Source organism: Colobus angolensis, unplaced genomic scaffold (genome assembly GCF_000951035.1).
Source record: "Colobus angolensis palliatus isolate OR3802 unplaced genomic scaffold, Cang.pa_1.0 Scaffold78, whole genome shotgun sequence".
Taxonomy (NCBI): Eukaryota; Metazoa; Chordata; class Mammalia; order Primates; family Cercopithecidae; genus Colobus; species Colobus angolensis.
The window spans coordinates 8,106,545-8,127,665 of NW_012121598.1; the positions used below are offsets into that span (position 1 = coordinate 8,106,545).

Consider the following 21,121-nt stretch of genomic DNA (forward strand, 5'->3'; position numbering starts at 1 on the left):
CGCCCGCCGGGCGCAGCGCGCATGCGCGAGGCCAGGCCCCGCCCCCTCAATACCCGCAAGCCCGGCCCTTGATGTCCCCCTACAAACGAAGGAGGGGGCCCAGCGCCTTCCCAGCGGCGCCGGATGACCAGGGAGCTGCGCGCACGTGCGAAAGATTGGCGCAGAGCGCGACCTGGGGCCGCCGCTGCAATCCCAGGAGACTCGCGCCTGGCTGGCTCGCCTCCCTTGCTTGGGTGGGCTCTCTCCTCCCAGCCCCGGGACGCTCCTGTCCGGCTCCTAGCGGCTGGCTTGCTAGGGTTGGAGAGACATCGCCCCTCTCTTTCCAGTTGCTGCTTCCCGGTGCAGGTTGCCCTGGGAGCTGGGGACTGTGTTATCACCCCGTCTCTGGCCCACTAAGCTTTATTTCCCGGGGGGCTGCTGGGAGTGCGTTTTCCCACCCCTGAATACACGGCCTACTGGGGGGTGGGGGTTGGGGTGGGGTGGTATGCAAATTGCTTAAAGGGCTGGGTCCGTTTGGCGGCCGTTGACCCGGCACCCTTCGTTCTCCCAGATACATATTTACCCACCCTTTCTCAACCATGCCCTGGGGAGAAGAGCACTCAGTGCCTGGAGTCCCAGTTAGGACCATACCTCACTGTCCCCCGCCGTCTGGCTCCTTCTTCCGCTCAGCTCATAATTAAGGTTGTGCGTCCGCTTCGCCAATGACTCGGCCTGTGGAGGGGGGCGAGGGAGAGCGGAGGGAGTGCCCTGGTGGGTATCCATGTTAACTTCCGGGTGCTGGTGGGGCCGTGGAGGCTCAGACGTTCCTCCGGTTACTCCCAAGGCCCTCCTGCTAAAGCACCCAGAAGCGGTTGCTTTCCAGAAGTACTGACGCAGGCAGGGTGGACGCCGGCGCGCGGGTCTCCGCTTGGCTCGTAGGGACGCCCTTTTCCCGGCGTCCCCGAGAGAAGCCTCCAGATTTGAAAATCAATTCAGCTTCGGGAGTAATTTCGCCCTTCCCACAGTCACACTCCAATCCGGAATCGAACCTGGTCTTTGGGCCTGGTGGGGACGCCTGCGTAGGCCCCCAGTTTGAGACGTACACGCGGCCGCCACATGCCGCGGCTTTCTTTCATTTACAAAAGAAAGAAAAAAAAATCTGCAACAAAAGGCAGAGCCGTGTCCGCTTAGGTGCTTTCATCCCTCGGAGAAAGGACAGATGTGCCCATTGTCCAGCCCGTGGCAGTTATGGCCGGGTCAGCGCCGAGCCTCAGCCCCAGGCAAGCGGTGGTTACAATGAGAATAGCCTCTCAGAGCCGGGGTATCTGGACTCAGATATGGTATAAAGTGTGTGTAGCCTGTGCTGGGCCAGACTCAGACTGTAGGTTTGCTTGCTGGAGCACCAAACTGCAGCCCACGCGTGGTGTTTCCACTGCAAATGGAAGTGGAAGCCAAGGCCTCCATTCAGAGAGGCCAAGGCTGTGGTAGTGGTGGTAGTTGGGTCCCCAAGGCAAAAGTTTGGACTGGCCAACCCTTTGGGAAAAGTCCCCACCGGCCCAGGAATGAGTAGGCCCATCTCTTTGCCCAGGTCCTTGCTACCACTAGGGCAACATCCTAATCCAGGTAGGTCAAGTTCAGTGGATACAATCAACATGACTTCCTTGAAAGTGCCATGTCTTGGGACTGGTTAATCTGGCTAGTTTTATCACCAGAGACACTCCCATCCTGTCCAAACAGTGCATATGGAGGCCCTGCAAATAATTCATCTCAATGGATTTCATGTCTACTTGCATAAAGAATATTTTGGAATTTAGGAACTCCCACAGAAGAAAATATATTTTGGGTAAAATACACTGATGTAAAGAAACTCAGAAAACACAATTATCTCTTTAAACTTGTATCTATATCTACCTATTCATACATGCATACACACAAGCACAAAACATATATTTCCTGCCTAGTAGATTACATTATGTTGGTGGAAAGCTGCATCTTTGGTTTTTAATTGTTTCTGTTCTCATTTCCCACAGCATAAGAGACCAAACAATGGGTTAAAGTAGCAGGCAGTCTTTCACCTAAACAGTTGTCCCCCGCCCCCCAATATTTTAATCCTGCTGAAATGATTGATTTGCCCTTATGACAACTCTCTTCCCAAAAGGCAGTTTGTTAAAAGAAAGAAAGAAGTAAATACCACCAAGTGCACAAATTGTTCATGGTTTTCTCTTTGCGTAGCTAATTAGGAACTTGATCTTGAAAACCCTCCTTTACATGAGGCGCTCAGCTGAGCCTCTGGAGTCCACCTGAAGAAGGCTGGCATCAGGTGAGCTCAACTTTCCCCCTCCCCCAAGGGCATTTATGAAAGGGGGGCTGGCTCTGTGTTGGTCCCTAAAGAAGGAGCCAAGGAAAAGACCTGAAGAAGCACCATATGTATTGGGCTTGCTCAGTAATTTTTGATTTTTTTCTAAAACATTAAGAAAATTGTATGTGCAGGATTTGCTTTGGTTTGCAAATCTCCCTAATCTTTCTTGGCTATTCACACCGTTTATCTAACCATTGTTCTTCCCTAATTGACTGAGTTACAGTGGTTTCTCAGTCAGAAACAACACATTACTGTATTCTTATTTGACCTCTCAAAAGTTTTCTTCTTACTAAGAATGTGATGGGTAGGAAGAATGCTCTTCTTAGGCCTAGTTAAGGTGAGTTTGTATGTATAGAGGGACGAGGGGCACCAGAGAGATTGTTAACTGCTGGAAGGCTGGGACTTCTTTTTGTCATTTTGTCCCTTTCCTTCTTTCCCCCTTCCAGTGACCAGAACAAAGCCTGGCACCCATTAGGTACACTACGGGGATTGAAGGAATTAGAGCCCACAGAGGAGTCCCTGGAAACTTGGTAGGTGTAGGTCAATGTGTGTGATTGAGGGGGAGAACTTACTTTTAGCTGCTTAGATTTTGTGTAGCTGCAGGAAATTTAAAGAAAAAATAGTGTCAACCACTAGCAGAAAATTACATACATGTATATATGTAAGAAAAAAGGAAATAAGACTATGACTGGATGCTTGTTGCTGACAATATTTTCAGCATGAAAACGAGGAATTGAAGATGTTTATTTTGTAAACGTCAGGAGGAGAACCTGGGATATGGGATGGATAGGAGCAATCCTTCTTATGCTGGGTAGGCTAGAGCTTACCAGGCAGCCCTACCAGCTTCAGCAAAGAAAAAGTGCAAAGAGAATAAAACCATTCCTTCAAATGCTGGCCAAATGAGCTTCTCCGAAAACCTTCCATCGGTTTCAGAATTAATGCTTTAATTATTTTTGTGAGTAGTAGAGATGTAACATATGGCCCAGTCCCAGTTCTCAGGACCATTCCAAAGAAATGTTTCTAGCTCCTCCGAACCATGAAATGTCTACTTCCCATTTTTCGGACCCACGAAGAGCCAGATCCTGGGTGTCAGGGCAAATTCTTCTACCCAGGGATCCACGGGGAGACTGACTCCTTGGCTAGAACTCCAGGACATGCTCACTAGCATTTCTGATGCCTGTAGCTAGTCTAACATTAAACTCTTGGGGAGGAACCATTTCTTTGGTGTCTGGCTACGGTAGAGCACTAGATAACTGGAAAGTGAAGGATTTGGTCCTGGGTGCTTCCTGGCAAGCTCTCCTGTTCCACTTCTACAGAAATTTTATTCAGAAAATTGCTGTAGGCTTAGAGTAGAACACCAAGAAATTCAGAATGGGGTGGCCTGGTGATTCACTATTGAAAACCGTTTTTAAAAATCACTCAATGACTTCTCTCCACTCTCTGGGGACCACGGAAGTGGTAACTAATTATGCTGGCCCCTTGCTTCAATCTTTGGTACTCTGTTTAGCTTATTTTATTCATACGTTCAGTACCATTTTTCCTTCTCAAGTTACAGTTTTTGTCCGAGAAAATGTTTTAAATTGGGTATTTATTTTGCACTTTACTCTGTTTTATCTACTTCTTGCCCTTCCATATCCCAAAGAGAAGATGCTCTGTCAAAGGGCTGTCAGCTCATGCCATCCGCAACTGACTCCAGGTTCTGGAAGTTGCCGAGGGCTGCCTGGGCGGCCATCCAAGGACATCAGACCACTCCGCTCGTATCTCTGCTTACTTCCTGCGCTGAGGGAAAAAACGCTTGCTCTCCTGGGTGCTCGGGTAAACTAGAGGCGGCTTCTTCTGGGTTGGAATCCGTTTTGGCGGTCGCCTACTTCCGCGAGGGCTTTTTCACTGCTTCAAGCCAAGAGCGCTGAAGGGAGAAAGGGTATACTGATGCCGTAGGGCTCAGGGAGGGGTTCCAGGCTCCTGGGGTGTTCTCCCGCGCTGGCCGCAGCCAGCCCAGTTCCGGAGGAGCTGGCCTCGTCCAGCCAACAGTTCAGTAGGTTTTCTTTCTTGGTCATAACTTCATATAATTGAAATAGTCTACAAAGGACACCAGCTCAGGCCACGAGGGCGTTGAATTGTTCGGATTTGGGGTGGCGGCTAATGCTCCTCTTCTGGTGCCTCCCCCGCTGGTGCTCTGAGTTCCATTAGCCACGCGCTAGGGTAGAGAGTGCCAAGTTTAGGGGCTGGAGAGGACAAGGGGAAGGACAAGAGAACTCTTGCACTGACTGATGCAGTTCCAAGCGACCCGAAAATGGGGGGGACGGAGGACAAAGTCGGCCCAGGACGATCTTCAGGCGCAGCATTCTCTAACCCTGGAGCTAGCTCAAGGGAAGGGCGGAAGCCGAGGATCGCTGTCCATCCGGGAGCCTCGGATCCACGGGACTTGGACCAGCCACCCCACCCTATGGCGACTGAGGACTGGGCGGCCGAACTTGCGGCCCACTTAGCTAATGCCGGGTAATGCCGGCCCTGGCCCAAGAGCAGCAGCTGTACTTGGGAAGGAAAACTCTTTAAACAAATCATTTTGGTGTCTAATCAATTAGTGTTTGCGCAGTCAAGTACCGTAGATTTAACAGAATAATCGTTACTGCCCTTGTCTTTATTTGACCCGCAGACACCTAGAAGATTTAAAAATGAAACGCCGGTGTTCCGGGCTCCCAACCCCTTGCCTTAGACTCCCTCCGGGGCCTGCTAGGCCGGGTCGGGGCTCTTGCTTTCTCCAGGCCTAACCTCCTCTTTGCCTCCCTCTTCAGTCCTCCTTCCCCTTCATACTTTTTCACACTTTACCTTGTTTTCTTGCCCTTCCGGCCCTGTCGGCCTTCCGAGTCTCGGTCTCCTCATCCCCCAGTTCTTTACCCCAGTGGCTGGCATGAGAACGGGCTTCTGATTGTCGGACACCCAGGACTCTGGGCTAGCGCACCTGCCTTTTGGACTAAGAGCCATCTGGGCATAGAATTAGGGAGTCGCCAAGCGCCCAGTTGTCTTTTCCTTGGACCCTCACTCTCTTACCCCTTCCTGAACTAGCCCAAAACCCGAGGGGGATCCTATGCGAGCTCTTTAGCTTCTGTGGAGCTTGGAAAATACCTTTACTTGCGGGCGGGGTCTGCCTGAGTCTCTCCCGGTAAATGCAGTGACCCAGGGTGCAGGACGGGGGTTAAGAGGAAAAGCTGAGAGTATAGCCTTGGTCCCTAAAACCTATTTGTGGGGCGCGGGGGAATTGGGTCTAAGGGCGGGAGGGAGGACATTGTTGGGGGGAATTAGTGGGGGGCTTCCCAGTTGACTGTTTTGTGGTGACTGCACTCTCTGATGCATGCTTCTCTGGGCCAGGTTAGCTTCCAAGGTCCAGGGGTTGCAGCTAGGAGGTTCTCCAGGTGCTTCTGAATAGCTGCTACTGTGCCTCCCTCCTCACCTGGTGTCTTTTTCAGGTCTAACAGGTGTGGAAGCCTATGTATGTGTAGACAGTCTGGTTGTGCGCCATGCCTGGTCCTCAGGCCACCACAACTGGGCTGCAGGAGCGCCCTAGCCCTGAATCAAGGCTTCACAGGGTTGGAAGGATGCTTACCAGGACCAAGAGACCTGGAGATGGGACTGCAGAAGTTTGGGCCAACCGAGTGGCCAAGAACATCTCCACTCCTTAATTCCGGTAATCATTTAGCTCAGCAGGGAGGACGAGGTTGGAGGCTGATGCACCCGGGTAGTGCCTTGGTTAAATAAGAGGCTGTAATTCTAAAAGGGGGCGGGGGGAGTGTGCTGGAGGTAAAACTGGGTCTTCCTTTCCACATTTGGGGCTCTGGTTGCTCCAAATTGAGCCTGGAATGTTTATACGCCCCCAGAACTGCCTCACAGTCCCTGGTCTCCATCACACATCTGAGAAACTTCGCTCTCAACAATAGATGATTATAATGTATTTGACTAATGCCTGTATTTTCCTGTTTAACATACATTAATCTGAGTAACAAAAAAAAATCAATATTGCTAACAACATTGCAAACAAATCCTCACACAAAAACCTCCTCCGATTTTCAGTTACTCCTACCCCCTTGAATGTTGTTATTCACCTTTAGTCTACTGGCAGCCCCTGGCTAGTCCGGAATCCAATCCTGGCTGGCTGTCAACAGCCCTTCTCTAAAACTCCCGATTTTTTTTTTCTTTTTCTTTCTTTCTTTCATTTTATTTTTTTTCAGCCATGAGTGGAATCTGGGACATTCAAAATGCCATCCTCCTTTCTCTTGGGCCATTTGAAGACCTCGAGTTTACCTCAAACTTCATCCCTTCCAGCACCAGCAAATGCCCAAAGTAACTGGCCAATGACTTATGCTTTTGTTTTCCTTCCCTAACAATCTCCCCTGTGTGACAGCCACCAGCACCTCCCTAGGGCAGGAGACCCCACACTCTGCTCTCACGTAGCTGCCACCTGCAGCTAATCTCAGCTGGCAGTTATTGTTGAAAGTTTATGATTCTGATTTTGATTATTTTAAAAAATTGGTGTTTTCCACCTGGAAGGAACAGACCGGAAGGGCTGGCTAATGAAGGAACTTAGGTTTGCAAAACACTGTGAATAATTTAGTATTGTATTTCAAGGAAAAAAATATAGCTTTCTTAAATCATCCCCACAATGTAAATTGCAGACTTATAGTATGGTCCTGGTAAGTCTAAATTTTTAAAGGAGCAATATTCAAAGAGACATAGATGTCTGTATTAATTATTTATTCGCTGGTGCCTTCCTTCGTTTCTAACTTATTATTAATTAGGCGCCTCTAGTCTTTCACAGAGCGCTCCACTGAGCCGGTTGCAGCTTTAAATATGAATTAAAAGCAAATCCAAGCTACTGTAATGCGAAAATTATTCCGTGTCTTGCATGGCAGAGATGAATAGCTGCGTGGATCAATACCGTGAAACTCGGCTGCCAACGACAGGGTTATTGATAGCTTATATTAATGATGTTAATGATGGAAAAAGGAAAACAACGGCCTACCCGACTTAGAAACTTTTTAGCCGCTGAAACCCCGCAATAAAAACGGGAAGGGGGCAGGAATCAGGCTTAAGTGTAATAAGAAAATTATTTATGAAACCGGATAAATGACTTCAGAGCCTTGATGCATTTGAACCTACGCTCTCGGCTCCTGGCGGCCCCGGCTCCAGCTGGGGAGACCGCGAAAACCCCAAGCCACGGAGAGCTGGGGGGCGGGGGGCGCTCCGCTTGCCTATGCAGCCTCCGGCGGGCCGCCCCTCTTCCTCCGTCCCCGCCGGAAGAGCCCTCTGGGGCGCTGGTCGCAGAAGCTTTGGGAAGTTGGTGGAATGGGGTAGGGACAGGGTTGGTCCCTGCTGTCCAGGAGGGGACAGAAAGCCTGGTTAGTGGTGACCAGCGGTCTGGGATTTGGGTTCGTTTTCTTCACGGGTTCTCTTGGCACCTGCTCAAATGCTGTGGCCTTGTCGGGGGCCCAGGTCGGACTCTGCACTGTGGCCTCCTGCTCATCTGGCCAAGGCTTTTGGGATCCCCCAAATGCAAACGGTGCCTGGTGCCTGAGCAGGAGAGGGAAGGCTTTATATGAAGAGAAACCGTTCTAAACACAGTAGGAAAACTGGAAAAGGCGCTCACCCTCCTCCCCCGTCCCCCGTGCCGCCGTGGGTTCTTTACCAGGCCCAGGGTTTAATTGGGCCTTGGCATAAGGCTCCTAGCAAGCGCAGGACGTTCCAGGCTAGCTGTTCCGGAGCTAGAGGAGAGTGAGCGCTCAGGTCTGGGCCCAGTTCTCCTGTAATTCGGCACAGGCGCCGCCCCACTTACCCGCTGGCCCCAAATATCGACCCACTCTCCGTTTTCCCCTAGTTGAGGGCCACTGAGAGGGAGGAGGAGAAACGGAGGGGGTGGGGAGAGAAAGGTTAAATCCGGAGGACCGCGGGAAAGGTCGAGCCCAAGGGTCAATCTCAGGCCCGAGGTCCCATCCCCCACTGCTGGGGGTAGAGCCGCCAGGTCCCCTCCCCCGAGCTAGGGTCCTGGGTCCTTGGAGGCGAAGCTGGGTGAGGGAGCGGGGCGACCCCTGGCCGCGGTGGGATGGGGGCGGTGCTGCAATGCTAGGGTAGCCGGTGGTGTCCCGGCCTGGCGGTATGGTCCGGGGTGCCCTGAGTTCAGTCTTTCGGATTGGTGTGGGAAGTTGAGGGGCTTTTAATTTACGTCCGGACTGTCATTTATTCTGTGCCTCAGAAGGGAGGAGAGGCCGTCTGGTACTGCACGCAAAGGCCCAGGTGGTCCACCAGGGCAATTATAATTTCCTAGAAAAGACCGGGTAATTTTGTGTTTTTTTTTATTAGGTCTTTTAAGATCTGTTTTTCTTCCTTCTCTCCCTCCTGTCTTCCTTTCTCTCTCTTCCTTTTTCTACCTCCCTTCCTTTCTCTCTCCTTGGTTCCCTCCCTCCATTCCTTTCTTCCTTCTCTACCACTCCTTTCTTATTTTCTTCTCTCTTTCCCCTCTCCCTCCTTTTTTCTTTCTTTTTCTCCACCCCTATCTTATTCTTTCCTTCTCCCTAGCTTTCTCCTCTCATCCCCTCCCTCCTTCTCTACAGGGGAGCCTCGTGCAGGTCTCCACACCTCCAGACTTTCATATGAAACGTGCCAGTCCATTTGACACAACAAACTAATCCTGTTTCTGAAAAAAAGGAGAAAGAAAGGAGAGCGCCAGGTAAGCCTCAGGATGCAGAGGCGGTACCTAAGCTCCTGGGACCTTTTCGCAGTAACTGGCCTTTCCTAATGTTTCTCAGCTAGGCTTCAGTCCTTACCCCGTGCAAGGTCCTGCCCCTTTCCTGAGCCTGGTACATTTCTGACATCCGTGGAGGATGCATTCCTTTTGCTAAGTAATATTCCCGTGGTGCCATCTGGGCCCCTGACATCAGCAAGATTTGGGGGTTGTTTTTATTTTTATTTATTTGATTTTATTTTGAGAAAAACTTAAACCTGTCAATCTCCAATGCTGTAACCCCTAAAAGCACCATCAAAGCCTTACATCTAGTCTAGGGCACCGGGGCGGCCCATTCAAATCACTGTCTCAGATAAATTCCAAACTTCCTGCCACTCAGGAAGAATCCCTTGTCAGCTATCTGGCTTCAAAGTCCACAATGTGTTTCAGATAAGCACCAGCCTGCATAGACGCAGCCCCACTGCCACACTGTCTACAAGAAAACAGCCGTTCTTCAGAAAGGAAACACAACAGCCACTACAAAAAATCACTGGATTCTGGAAAATAATCAATATCAAAATTAGATTTATTGTCTGCTTATGTGATTAAAAATGACAAAGTGTTGCCTTTTATTTTCATAAAAAGAGAGAAGGCTGAACAAAATAATTTACTATCGAGTTCTGCTCGTTTCATTTGCCTGGCAAAACCTGGAGGAGGCCTGTAGGGCGGTTGTGGAGAGCAGTGGCAGAGCCAGAAGCCCACTGCCCAGGAGTGAGCTCGCTGTCAGAGGATGTGTGTGCTACTGTGTCTGAGAATAATTTCCTAATCCAAACCAAGCTGGTTCAGCTGGGCAGGTCTCAGTTCTGTCTCGCTCCAAAGAAATACTGGGTAATCTGTTCCTTGGTCATAATTTTTTGATTCAAACCCAGACTCCAGGTCCTGTTCTTCCAAATAACTTTCAAGACGACACTGCTGTATTGGTTTCCCTCACAGTCTTCCTGGTTCGCTTAGCCACAGCCTCACAGATCCGCATCCAGCCTTCCATCCTGCGAAGAGCTACGCCATCCGTGTGTGTGTGTGTGTGTGTGTGTGTGTGTGTGTGTGTGTGTGTCTGACTGCTTGGCCTGGGCCGGGCTCTCTTTCCTGGGAGGTTCGTAGGGTTTCAGTCTAGGCTGGAATCACTCAAACTGGGTTTCCGAAACCTCTGTGGGCTGGATTCCTCAAGTGTGGCAGGCAGAGAGTGCATTCGAGGAAAACGACTTCGTTGGGAACGGGCTGATTACACGGACGATGGGGTTATTTATCTACGTTAAAAACAAAAAAGGAAAAACTAAAAAAATCCAGTGTGTATCTCATTTTACACTCCCCTTCCCCTCCCCAGGCCGGATCAGACTACCTGCGTCTTTCAGATGCTGCTGCTGCTGCTCTTGGATTACGGTACAGCGTGCGCAGCCAGGGCTCCTATTCATCCGCTGCCTTCCTCCGGAACAAAGTGGCTCCCCATCGCGCCAGGGGTCTCGGAGCGAGGCCCGCGAGAGTGCAAATAGCTTCACTCACACTTAACAGCACCACTGGAAAAATAACTACCAAGCCGGGTCCCTGAGAGCCCCTAAATGAGCCTTCCGATTTGGAACTGGCGTTGTTCGGCGGGTTGCACACGCCAGGGACTAATTTGTACAGGCGTTAATTGGTCCTCCGTTTGTTCTGAAACCAAACCGAGAGGGTTCATCTCCTGGTATTGATGCAAATGAAACCCAACCAAACCATCTCCTCCATAGAATCCTCAGGGGGCATGGCTCTTGCAAGGTCGTCCTGGCCTCCTCTTGGGGTCCAGGGCTTAAGGAGAAGCGGACATGGTTCCTTGTTACTTGTAAATGTGACAGGCCCCGCTGGACGCCAACGCTGGACTAGCAGTGGCCCAAGACCCGCCAGCTCAGCCGCCGCCTGCTGTTGGGTTCGACTTTTGTCTCTCTTCGCCCCTGTCCTGCCGTGCCAGAACGCCCTTGAGTCAGGGCGCCTTTTCCCCAGATGCTGGAAGGGAGGCGGCAAGGGAGCGTGGGTTCCAACAGACAGGCCTGACCTGGCCGCCTCTGGGATGGTGAAGGCAACCCGAGGGTCGGGCGTCGGGTGGCCCCTGCTGTGGGGCAGCTCCAGCTCCTTTCTGCGTCAAGGTGGAGTCCTCCACTAGCTTCCCGGGGAAGAAACCCAGCCTTTCCTATTGCCCTGCGGGGCCCTCTCTAGCCTCGTCTCCCAACCCGCCTCCCTCTGCAGACTCTAGCGCCCCGGAGCTGTCGGGCCAAGGGTCAAAGGTCAGGCCTTCTCTAGGCCCAGACTTCCATTCAGCTTGGGCTGGTGTGAGTGCACGAGTCGCCCAGGCCTGTCATTCCCGCTGGACGCCCATTTCCAGAGAGAACAGGCGCATATCTCAGAGCTTAACCTTCACTTCCCAACTTAGCTCTCTGATTATGTGGGGTCTTGATGGGGGTGGAGCAGTTTAATTCAGAAAATTATATCCAGACCATAAAGTCACTTATCTGGACATTTTAGGAGGGTTTTTTTTGTTTTTTGTTTTTGTTTTTGTTTTTTTTAAATGATTTCTCTAAGCTTAAGCAAGTCGAGGTGGCTTTGACCACAGGACTGAGGAGGAGTCTCCCATTGCTTAATTTCATTGCCCCAACCTGGCCAGAACTGGAAAGAAGTTGCCAGAAGGGATACAGGAAAAGCAAACGAATGCCCAGTCCTTCAAATAGACAGTTCTGTTCCAAAGGGGCTGACCTATTGCCTGAGTGGGGGCAAGGCTGGGAGAGTAAAAAGCAGATTTCTATGCATGTTCATGTGGCCCAATGTAATGAACACATCTCTATCAATTTCTGGAGGCAGAAGGCTCAATTTATTTTGGTTTTAGTTGTGGAAAGTCCTCAGCCTTAGCTCTGACTGATGACAGAGCAACCGAGTAGTTAGAATTCTTTCTCCAACGAAAGCGATGGTCAATAGAATTCTCAGTATCAAATGAGCAATAATTTGCTGTGGCTACATGCTGGATAATGAAAGATGTTAGCGGGATCAATAAAAAATGAAAACACTTTTACTTACATCTTGAGTTACTGTTTTAAGAGAGCGAGAGATGTAACAAACCCAAAGCCAGGTTCAGAGCCACCCAATACCCCTCAAAACCCCAAGGCAGAGAGTTTTGTCACTACTTGACTGGCCCTTCCAGAATGCCAGGCCTCCACCTTCTCCCTCAGGAGAGTAGATTATTTACATCAAATTAACCCTGTAGAGACCAGTAATAATTTAACTGCCAGGGTTTAAAATTTTTCTTTTGTTTCCTAAAGCCGGGAATACATTTTAAATTGTTTTCCACCAGGATTAAAGGTCACGTAACTGGTTGCAGTTTACCAAAAAAGTATGCAAGTGTCCCAAAGCTGACTTGTCCTTTGAAATGCCTCAAAATGTGCATCTGACCCAGATGCTTAAGAAGGTAAAAGAATAGATTTAATTCCTTTGAATTTGTTCTGTGTTGCCATTAAATCTGTAAAGTTCAGACCCTAAACTCGATTTTTCCACACAAGTTAATTCCCCCATCTTCTCTCATAATCATTTCATATTTAATTTGTTTTCAGTTTGGATTGGGTTTATTTGCACTTTCCAGTCTGCTTTTCTCACCACTCAATCCCAAACGTTTTCTTACATATCTGGTTGTTAAGGAACATACTGTGAAACAAACAGAGACACATTCTACGTTTTTAAAAGATACCAAGACGTAAAAGATGAGAAAAACATTCCGGGTGCTCTGCATAAACCACACGCAACGAAAAAGCTCACCGCCAGACAGCTTCCAGCAATCGAACCGATACAAGTAAAGCACATTTGAAAATGTGTTTGGCTGTTTTTGTAGGTTTAAGAAGACTACATTTTTCTGACCACTTCAAAAAAACAAACACGAATTCAGCCGCTGCTTTAATGCCCTCTGACCAGAGGAGCTGATTTTGCTACCGAGTTACCGGTCAGTGCTGCAAAGTCAGTGGCCTGTGTTTATAGCAGGTTTGGCTTGGATTTGGCGAGACAGCCAGCAAACCTGGGAGATTATGAAACCATGAACCAGCCCAGGGAAACGTAGTCAAGTTTCAGTTTGGGGATTTCTCCCGGTGAGGAAACCCGGCGAGCTCCATTTCCACAAGGCTAACAAACGCAGGTGCAGTTTGGCGGCCGCACGCTGCCTGGCAGGAGAAACGCACAAACCGCAGACGCGTGCTCGCGTAGCGGCCACTAGCTCGGGGCACGCCCGTGTTATTTACACCCTGCTCGGGGGCCCCCCTCTCATTTGTTACTTTAAACTCGCGGGGAGGAACTGTTAGCTGCCGTGGCGGGACTGGCAGGCTGGGAGGGGGGCGCCCCCGTTCGGCTCCCGGGGCCGTGACGCGGCCGCTGCCCTCCGCCCCTGGCTTCCACCCTGTTTGCATGGCCACAAGCGCGGCGGTGGACCAGCGTGGCCAGGCCCCCGGAGCCCTTGCTCCGGCCTACCGCCCCCTACTTCTTCTCCCCCCTCGCCCCCGCTCCTCCATACGCCTGTGAGACTGGCTTACCCTGGTGGGCGAGTCGCGGCGCATTAGCGGATTTCATGGCAAGTTGCTTCTGTGACATGAGATCAGGTTCGCGTTCGAGGATTTGCCCCCTAGGAGGGAAGGAAAGGAGAGTCAATCTGCATAATTTCAAATGAGAAATAAATAGGGAAACAGGGAACTGAATTTCAAGCCCCCTAATTCCTCCCTCCCCTCGAACCTATAAGTCACCCCGCACCCCCACAACACGCCCCGTGCACAGGAAAAAAAAGTAATCCGCACACTTCGCAGGTGATACCTTTTATTGTGCTCATTTTAAAGACAGGGACAGGATGGCCTCCTGCCCGAAGACTTTCTCTGCAGCCGGGGCCTGGGGCAGGAGGGTCAGACGGGCAGCATCCGGGCCCGCGGATTCCTGCAAGGTCGCGGGGTGAGAGGTGCGGGGAGGATAGACGTCAGGCTCGGCGCCCAACGGCCCCCCTAGGCGCGCAGGGTCTGGGCCAGACGCACAAGCCCAAATTCCCTCCAGCTCCTTCGGCTCCATCTTTAAGTCCAGGCAAAGATCAATTCCCTCTCTCTCTTGCACACACACATTTGCAGCCATAAATAAACAGCTCCCAGCTAAATCAGGAACCGGAGAGGAGAAAGGGAAAAAGAAAGGAGAAAAGAGAAGGATTGAGAACCCGAGCGCGAGTCTCGCCTCTCCCGGGCGCCGAGTGGCTCTTTTTGGTCAGGCCAGCCTCGCATTTGGGGATGCAACTTGCATTTGAATAGCTGCCTGGGCTTGTTATGGACCCGGGAAAGCTCTGAAAGGGAATCACTATGCAAATTGTCCCAGTTACAATCGAAAGGTTCGATCTCCAGGAGCTGCCTGACGGAAGTTGATGTCAGCTATCTATGCATTAGGGTTGCATTACCGCCTTCGTCTGCCTCCTCGCCACCCCCGCTCGCGCCTGCAGGGGCGGCTTTTTTTTTTTTTTTCTTATGTGTATATTTTCCCTCAGTAATTAAAAAAAAAAAAAAAGAAAAAAGAAAAAAAAGAAAATAAAAGACTGAAGGTGGTGGCGTAGCTCGCTAGGGCCTAGGAGGCCCACGGGCGGAGAGGGGAGGAGATGTGGACGGAAGGGTGTGTGTGTGTGTGTGTGGGGGGGAGGTCGTTCTTTTGCAGCAGGTGTTGATGGTGCGTTTGAAATCAAACATTTAGATTTTTTTTTTTTTTTCACTTTGCCGGACGAGGCGGAGGCGTTGGCGGCGGGGGGTTGAGGCGGCGATGTCTGCCTCCGCCCGCCCGCTTGATCCTACAATGCTGGCTGCGGATCAATACCCGCTCACTGTAATCCCAGTAATTGTAGGGCTCGCAGCTTTTATTTTAAAGAAATAGGACACTAGGGCGCCGGCAGGCGGCCGAGGCAGAACGGTTGGGCTGTGGTGCCTCCGGGGGCCTTTTGGGGCGCCCATCTTTTACCCCAGAGCTCAGAAAGCTCCGGGCAGCGAGGTGGTGGCGGAATGGCCAGTAGCCAGGGCCCACCTGGCGGCCCGCCGGGATGTGGAGGCCCACGTGAGTTCCGGTCGGGCATGGCGCTGACGAGAAGCCGCTGCTGGGCGCGTAGGGTAGGCAGCACGCGGAATCTGGCCTTTTCCCGACCTGCGCGCGGGGCCTGGCGGGAGGCCCAGTTCCAGGATGGGCGTCTTGGGCTTGGGCGCCGACTGTGGGCGGTCTTGGTCCCAGACCACGACGCGTGGGGACCCAGGATGCTGGAACTCATGCCTTTGGCCTAGAAAGACAGAGGTTTTGTCCCCTTTCTGCCGCCTTCCAGGGCCGGAGGCCGGGCCAGGCTCCTGGGTGGCCTAGCTCTGGCCTAGTCTGCGTCTGGCCCTCGGTCTGGGAATTGACAGGGACGCTAGGACCCAGTGATCTATCGCCCGCGCGGCCTCTTAGGCCGGGGTTTCCTCCAGGTGCTCTTGCCGCGCGTTCGCCCGACGTCCGCAGACCCCGTCGCGCCCGCGGGCCGGGCCAGCTCCGCGTGGCGCCTGCTACCTCTGCCGCCCGCCCCTTGCTGGCAGAGCCCGGGCGGGACTGCCGGGGCCTGGGGCCGCAGCCCCCGCGCCGCTGGCCGCCCGCAGCCTCTGGCGCCCCCGAAAATGACCATCTGTCATTCAATTAAGGTTTCAGGGCAGCTGATGGGGAAGCCAGGGTCAGCGACCCCAGGACAAAACGGCCTGCTGCCTCGGATAGGAGAAGTTCAAATGTTAAATGCAGAACATTGTGCCCTCTCCCAGTCCGGGGCCCCACCCGGTCGCAGGTCCGGCCGGTGGACAGCAGCGGGGTGAAGGGCAGCGGTCATTAGCACTTAGATTTCAGCTCTGGGCCCAGCTCCTTCTGTTGGGCTATTTTGACCAGAGAACCTTTAACCCTTTCACGCCAGCCCTCCCTCTAGAGAAGGCCAGATTGTCCAAAGGGGGAAAGTAAGAGAGGGAACTTAGATGCACCCTAATGAAGAGGGTTCAAAATTTCTTTTTGTGCTCATTTCTTCATAGGAATAGCAGACAAATTATCTACAAGATAGAAAAACGTTCATTATAGCCAAAACAAACGAAAAGTCCTCAGAAAGTTTTACTTTCAAATTTTTAGTTTTGGGGAAAGGAGTGCATTTATTAAATATGACCGTGAAACTGCTGGGCCAGTGTGGAGAGAATCTGTAAAATATTCCAGACTTTTCTCCCATAACTATGTTTACCCAAATGTGTGTGAATGGTGATGAGACTCTGCTAGCTACAGACAACTCCATTTATGTGTTGGTGATGAAGTCTCCATGGCAGCCCGTCTCATTTACAGTTGAAAATAAGTTAGACAGTTGGCTTTTCCCTTTTGAGACATTCCTATAATAAAATGAGGTAAAAGTAATTGTAACTAATGGAATTCATAAAGTACATTCATTAAGCATGTATGTAATGCCCACATGCTGTGGGCATTTAGGTATTAATATGCTTGGCTTTTCCGCACTAATCTGAGGAGAAGCGGCCGCACACCTAGCAGTTTTCAGTGGAAGATCCAGCTAGTCCTCTTAATTATTAACCAGGAAGCCTGAAAACAGCTATATTAGCAAGATATCATTTCCAGGCTTCGAAATCTAAGTCCTTCAGCAGGCTAGTTAGCAATAGAGGAAGAACTCAGAGCTTCTAGCTTCCAGCGCCTGGTTCTAGACATTAAATCTAGTCCTTACTTTTTGGAAGTAACTATCAAGCAATCAATTAATCAATCAGGCATTCAGCATTGAAGCACCTTAGAAAAATTTTCATTGGATAACAATGAATAATGCATGGTCCTCCAGTATATTGACTGTGGTAAATGGTCTTTAAGGTAAGGTGCTGCAACAAGTACCTTTAAATAAAATCAAATAAAAAGTTTACCACAATCATAATAAATTGTTCAGTCATCTTCTTATTGACCCATGTAGTGTCTTTCTTCAGGGGCATTTGGAGTTATTTTTTTCCCCCTTACAAACAGACCAGAACAAATTGATGAATTGAGCTTTCACTATGCTAATTTAGACATTATAAATATTTAATTAACATCCCTAATAGCCAGCCATAAAGCCCCCCTCCCTTCTGCTTTACACTCTTCTTAATCTAAAGTAAATGCTTTTCCCATTAATAGACTGATGCCATATTAGCGCTTCCTCGGTAAAAGAGCCCCATTTAGTCCAAAAGGAGGGAGCATTGAGTAGTCTACATTAGGCAGGGGTTTATTCCTGTTTGTAAAGGTTCCTGGGAGCTGTTACACATCTCTACAAATTCTACCTTTCTTGGTTCTTGCTTAAGTGAGACCATTCTAAGAAGGGGGAAGCCTCTCAATTTCATTTTTTGAGACACTTTCAAGGTTGTAGTAGAATAGAACTATTTATTTTAGTAAGCCCTAGAAGTGGGTCATAGATAATGGATAGCAAATTTCTAACCAGGGACCGTGCTAGTCTTTTCAGCAAAAGTTAGGCAGTGAAAAGAATTTTGAACCAGGAGTCAAAGGACCTAAGTTCAAATCCTATGGCACCCGCTAGCAGTGGGACTCTTGGGCAAGGGATTTAGCCCTTCAGAACTGCAGTTTTCTCTTTTAAAATGGAGATAATGTCTATGCCATAGAGTAAAAGATTGAATGCGAGAATGTATGTGAAATTGCTTGGCATATAGTAGACAATAAACATTAGGTTAATTCCTAAATGACTGCCCCAAATTCATGAATCCTTCTCTTCCCTTATATTTATTCTTGTCATCCTTAAAATACCCTGTTATCATAATCTAACATTGCAATAACACTTTATATTTGCAAGCATTGTTTGTCTTATTAATCCTTTGATTTAGTTTCTATAATGTAAAATAGGGAGAAACTAGAAGACCTAAACTCTGAGCAAGAGACAGTTTAAAAACAGATGCTGCAACTTAGATGCTCAAAAGCTCTGAGTCATAAACTCTGATGACTGAAATGTCCTTCCACAACAGTCCTTGTGTGGTTTAGAAAGATTCCAGAAGCTACATTATATTTCCCTGGGGGCAGGAATCAGGTCAGAACTGAGAGTTCAAGAAATTAGAAGCTCTCCAGGCTGATCTAACTCTGGAACTAGAATCTGCAGATGCTGAACATTAAATAGCTGAAAAAGGAAAAGAAGCTTCAGACAATTTAAATGTGAAACACTGGGATGATAAGCCATTTTATTCTGAGAATATTTCTCCATCTGAGAAAAACAGACTTAACTTGTGGGATGTTGCTGGTTACAGAGAGAGTAGAAACTCTGAGTTATTCTTTTTGTTTGCCAGCACAAAATAAATACCACTTAATGTAATATACTCATTAATACTGAGAAGAGATATATTTATCTGGATAGAGTAAATATCCTAGTAAAATCACATAGTTTTGATTTTTGGTGGAAATCAAATTTTTCTTTTCCTTTTTGGTTAGCAGTGAAAAGGCCCAGATAGAAAAAATAATGGGAAAAGGGCAAGAAATTGGCTGGAACTACTTACTAAGTAACAGGGAGTGGCAGGAGGTGTGAGCTCACAGACATTAGAGACTGTCCTTGGATAGCTCCCCCTCTCTTTCATGCTCTGCTCTTCCACTCTTCTGCTCTCTCTTACTCTCTCATTTTTTCTTTCTAAGCTGTGCAGATCCATTGAATAGAAAGGGAAACATTTTTGCACCCTCCCCCAACATTTTGCTTGAGATACCTATGGGGAAAATTTTTGACAAGTGTTTCCTAGGGGTGTATCCCACAGTGTTACTCTCCGAGAACATCATCAATTCATTCTACAGGAATGATTGGTGTGGGCCCAGAGAACTCTCATCTACTTCTTGGGCTTTCCATGTGAAGACAAGGGACCTCTTGGAGTTAGGCTATGGAAAACTGCCCGGAAGCTCTTAGAAACAAGGTAGAAAGTGATTTGCAGAATGAAAAACATTATGTTTCTTAGCTATTCACTGCCCACTATTGCCAGGCTCCTTGCTAGGTGTACAGGTGTTCAGAGAAAGTAAGAAATAGGACCTATTCTTTATCTGAGGGAAGTGACAGACATTTAGATGGTATTTCAGAGATCCAAAGAAAGCTGGGAGAGAGGTTGGGGAACTGCCTGGGGACAGGGAGTTTGTCACCAAAGGCTTTATCTAGGAGGATGAGATGGAGCTGGGCAGGTGAGAATGAAGGTAGAGGAAGAACATAGAGACAAACAGAATGAACAAAGTGTCCAGTCTGGTAGACATGAGTGTAACAGCTCCAAGAGAAAGTCAGCTGGGGCCTGGGAAGGGCCTATTGCCAAGCTGGGTTTGGGTTTTCTCATTTACCCAGCAGGGAACCAATAGAAGTTTTTAAGCAGGTAAATAAGGTAATACAATTTATTGCTTAGCAAAAGAACTGGTTTAAGAGTGAGGAGAGTGGGGACAGGGAGGTCAGTATAAACACAACAGCAACACACACAAACAAAGCTGGTGTTCCTGTTGTTGGTATATAAAGGCCTAGTCCATCAAATAATTTTCCAAATCTCCATTTTTTCTTAAGTACAAAAATCAAAGTATCAAATGTATCTGAGGAGAATAAGTGTGATGTTTTTCTATTTACTATTATTGTTTGATTTTCCCTTCTATTACTATAAGCACCCCATCATTTTGCATCTGAATTTTGTTGTTCTCTGTTGAAATTGATTGGCTTGTTTTGAGTGGACAGCCATTGTCTCAGAACTGAGGTTCTGCCTGTGTCTGAAGCTTGCTCTCAGTGGCTATGTGCGCTGGTCACATTCGAACAAAACATATGGCAACTCAAAAAGCCTTGAAGCACAATGCAAATCTTCACTCTGTCTCCCTTTTATTTCTATGTTTATTTTTAGAGACGAGTTTTCATTTTGTCCCAGGCTGGAGTGCAGTGATGTGATTACAGCTCACTGCCACCTCGAATTCCTGGGCTCAAGGAATCATGCCTCAGCCTCCCAAGTAGCTGGGACTACAGGCCCACTCTACCATGCCTGGTTAATTTTTTTTTTTCACAACATTTCGGTTGTGAGAACTCACCACCTTGCCCAGGTGGTCTTTAACTGGGCTCAAGTGATTCTCCCGCCTCGGCCTCCTAAAGCGCTGGGATTACAGGTGTGAGCCACTGCACCTGGCCTACTTTGTCTTCTTGAAAGTGTTTATGTGACACTCTACACAATAAACTTCCCCAAGTTCATCTTTAGATGTCTCTTCTTCCTTGCAAGTTTCCCTATGTTGCTAAACAAGCTCTTCTCACCTCTCTGAGAGTCCTTTTCAGTCATCCTGCTCTTCTGTTGGCTTTCTTCTTTGCTCCCTTGCTGTTCACATACCACCAGGTGCAGAAGCCCATTTCCCCAAGGCCGTCCTGTGGGAGTGTCTCCTCCACCAGCTGGATTTCTTAAGAGAAGCATCCCTGCTGGAATTTTAGGGGAAAAGCCTCTTTCTTCTTATGCTTGGGGAATATAATACTCACATCCACAAAACAGCAGAGAACATTGAACTGCTAACAGGTTTGATAGACTCTGTGTGGTGAGAATTCAGAAAGGAGAAGATAAACGACTAGAGTAATCAGAGAAGGCTTGAACCGAGATTAGTAGGATTTGGGGAAGTGAGAGGGAGGCCACAGAACATTTTGGTTGTGAGAACTAGCCCACAAAATGAGCAAACGTACAGGCCTAGGAACTGAAGATTTTCTTTGTGCTTTACACTAGAAAATGAAGTACACAGTCAAGCAAAACTATAGAGCAGAGATGGGAGACCCTCAGAAGATCATCTGGTCTGTCTGTCCTTGAAACAGAGAGCTCAGATAGACAATGATTAATCATTATTTTCAATACCTGTTGATAGCTTATTTCTCCCATCCTTCGGGGAACCTGTAATTTCTTTTTTTTTTTTGAGACGGAGTCTCAGTTTGTCGCCCAGGCTGGAGCGCAGTGGCCGGATCTCAGCTCACTGCAAGCTCTGCCTCCCGGGTTTACGCCATTCTCCTGCCTCAGCCTCCC

General features: G+C 48.9%; 1 protein-coding gene across 1 annotated transcript; it reads left to right on the forward strand.

Moving 5' to 3' along the window:
• The first annotated feature begins 123 nt into the window (after positions 1–123).
• LOC105502257 lies at positions 124–2,299 on the forward strand. Its single transcript, XM_011928657.1, has 3 exons — positions 124–296; positions 839–1,259; positions 2,212–2,299. The coding sequence occupies exons 1-3, from the start codon at positions 124–126 to the stop codon at positions 2,281–2,283; spliced, it is 666 nt and encodes a 221-aa protein (XP_011784047.1). The 3' UTR covers positions 2,284–2,299.
• Positions 2,300–21,121: the final 18,822 nt, after the last annotated feature.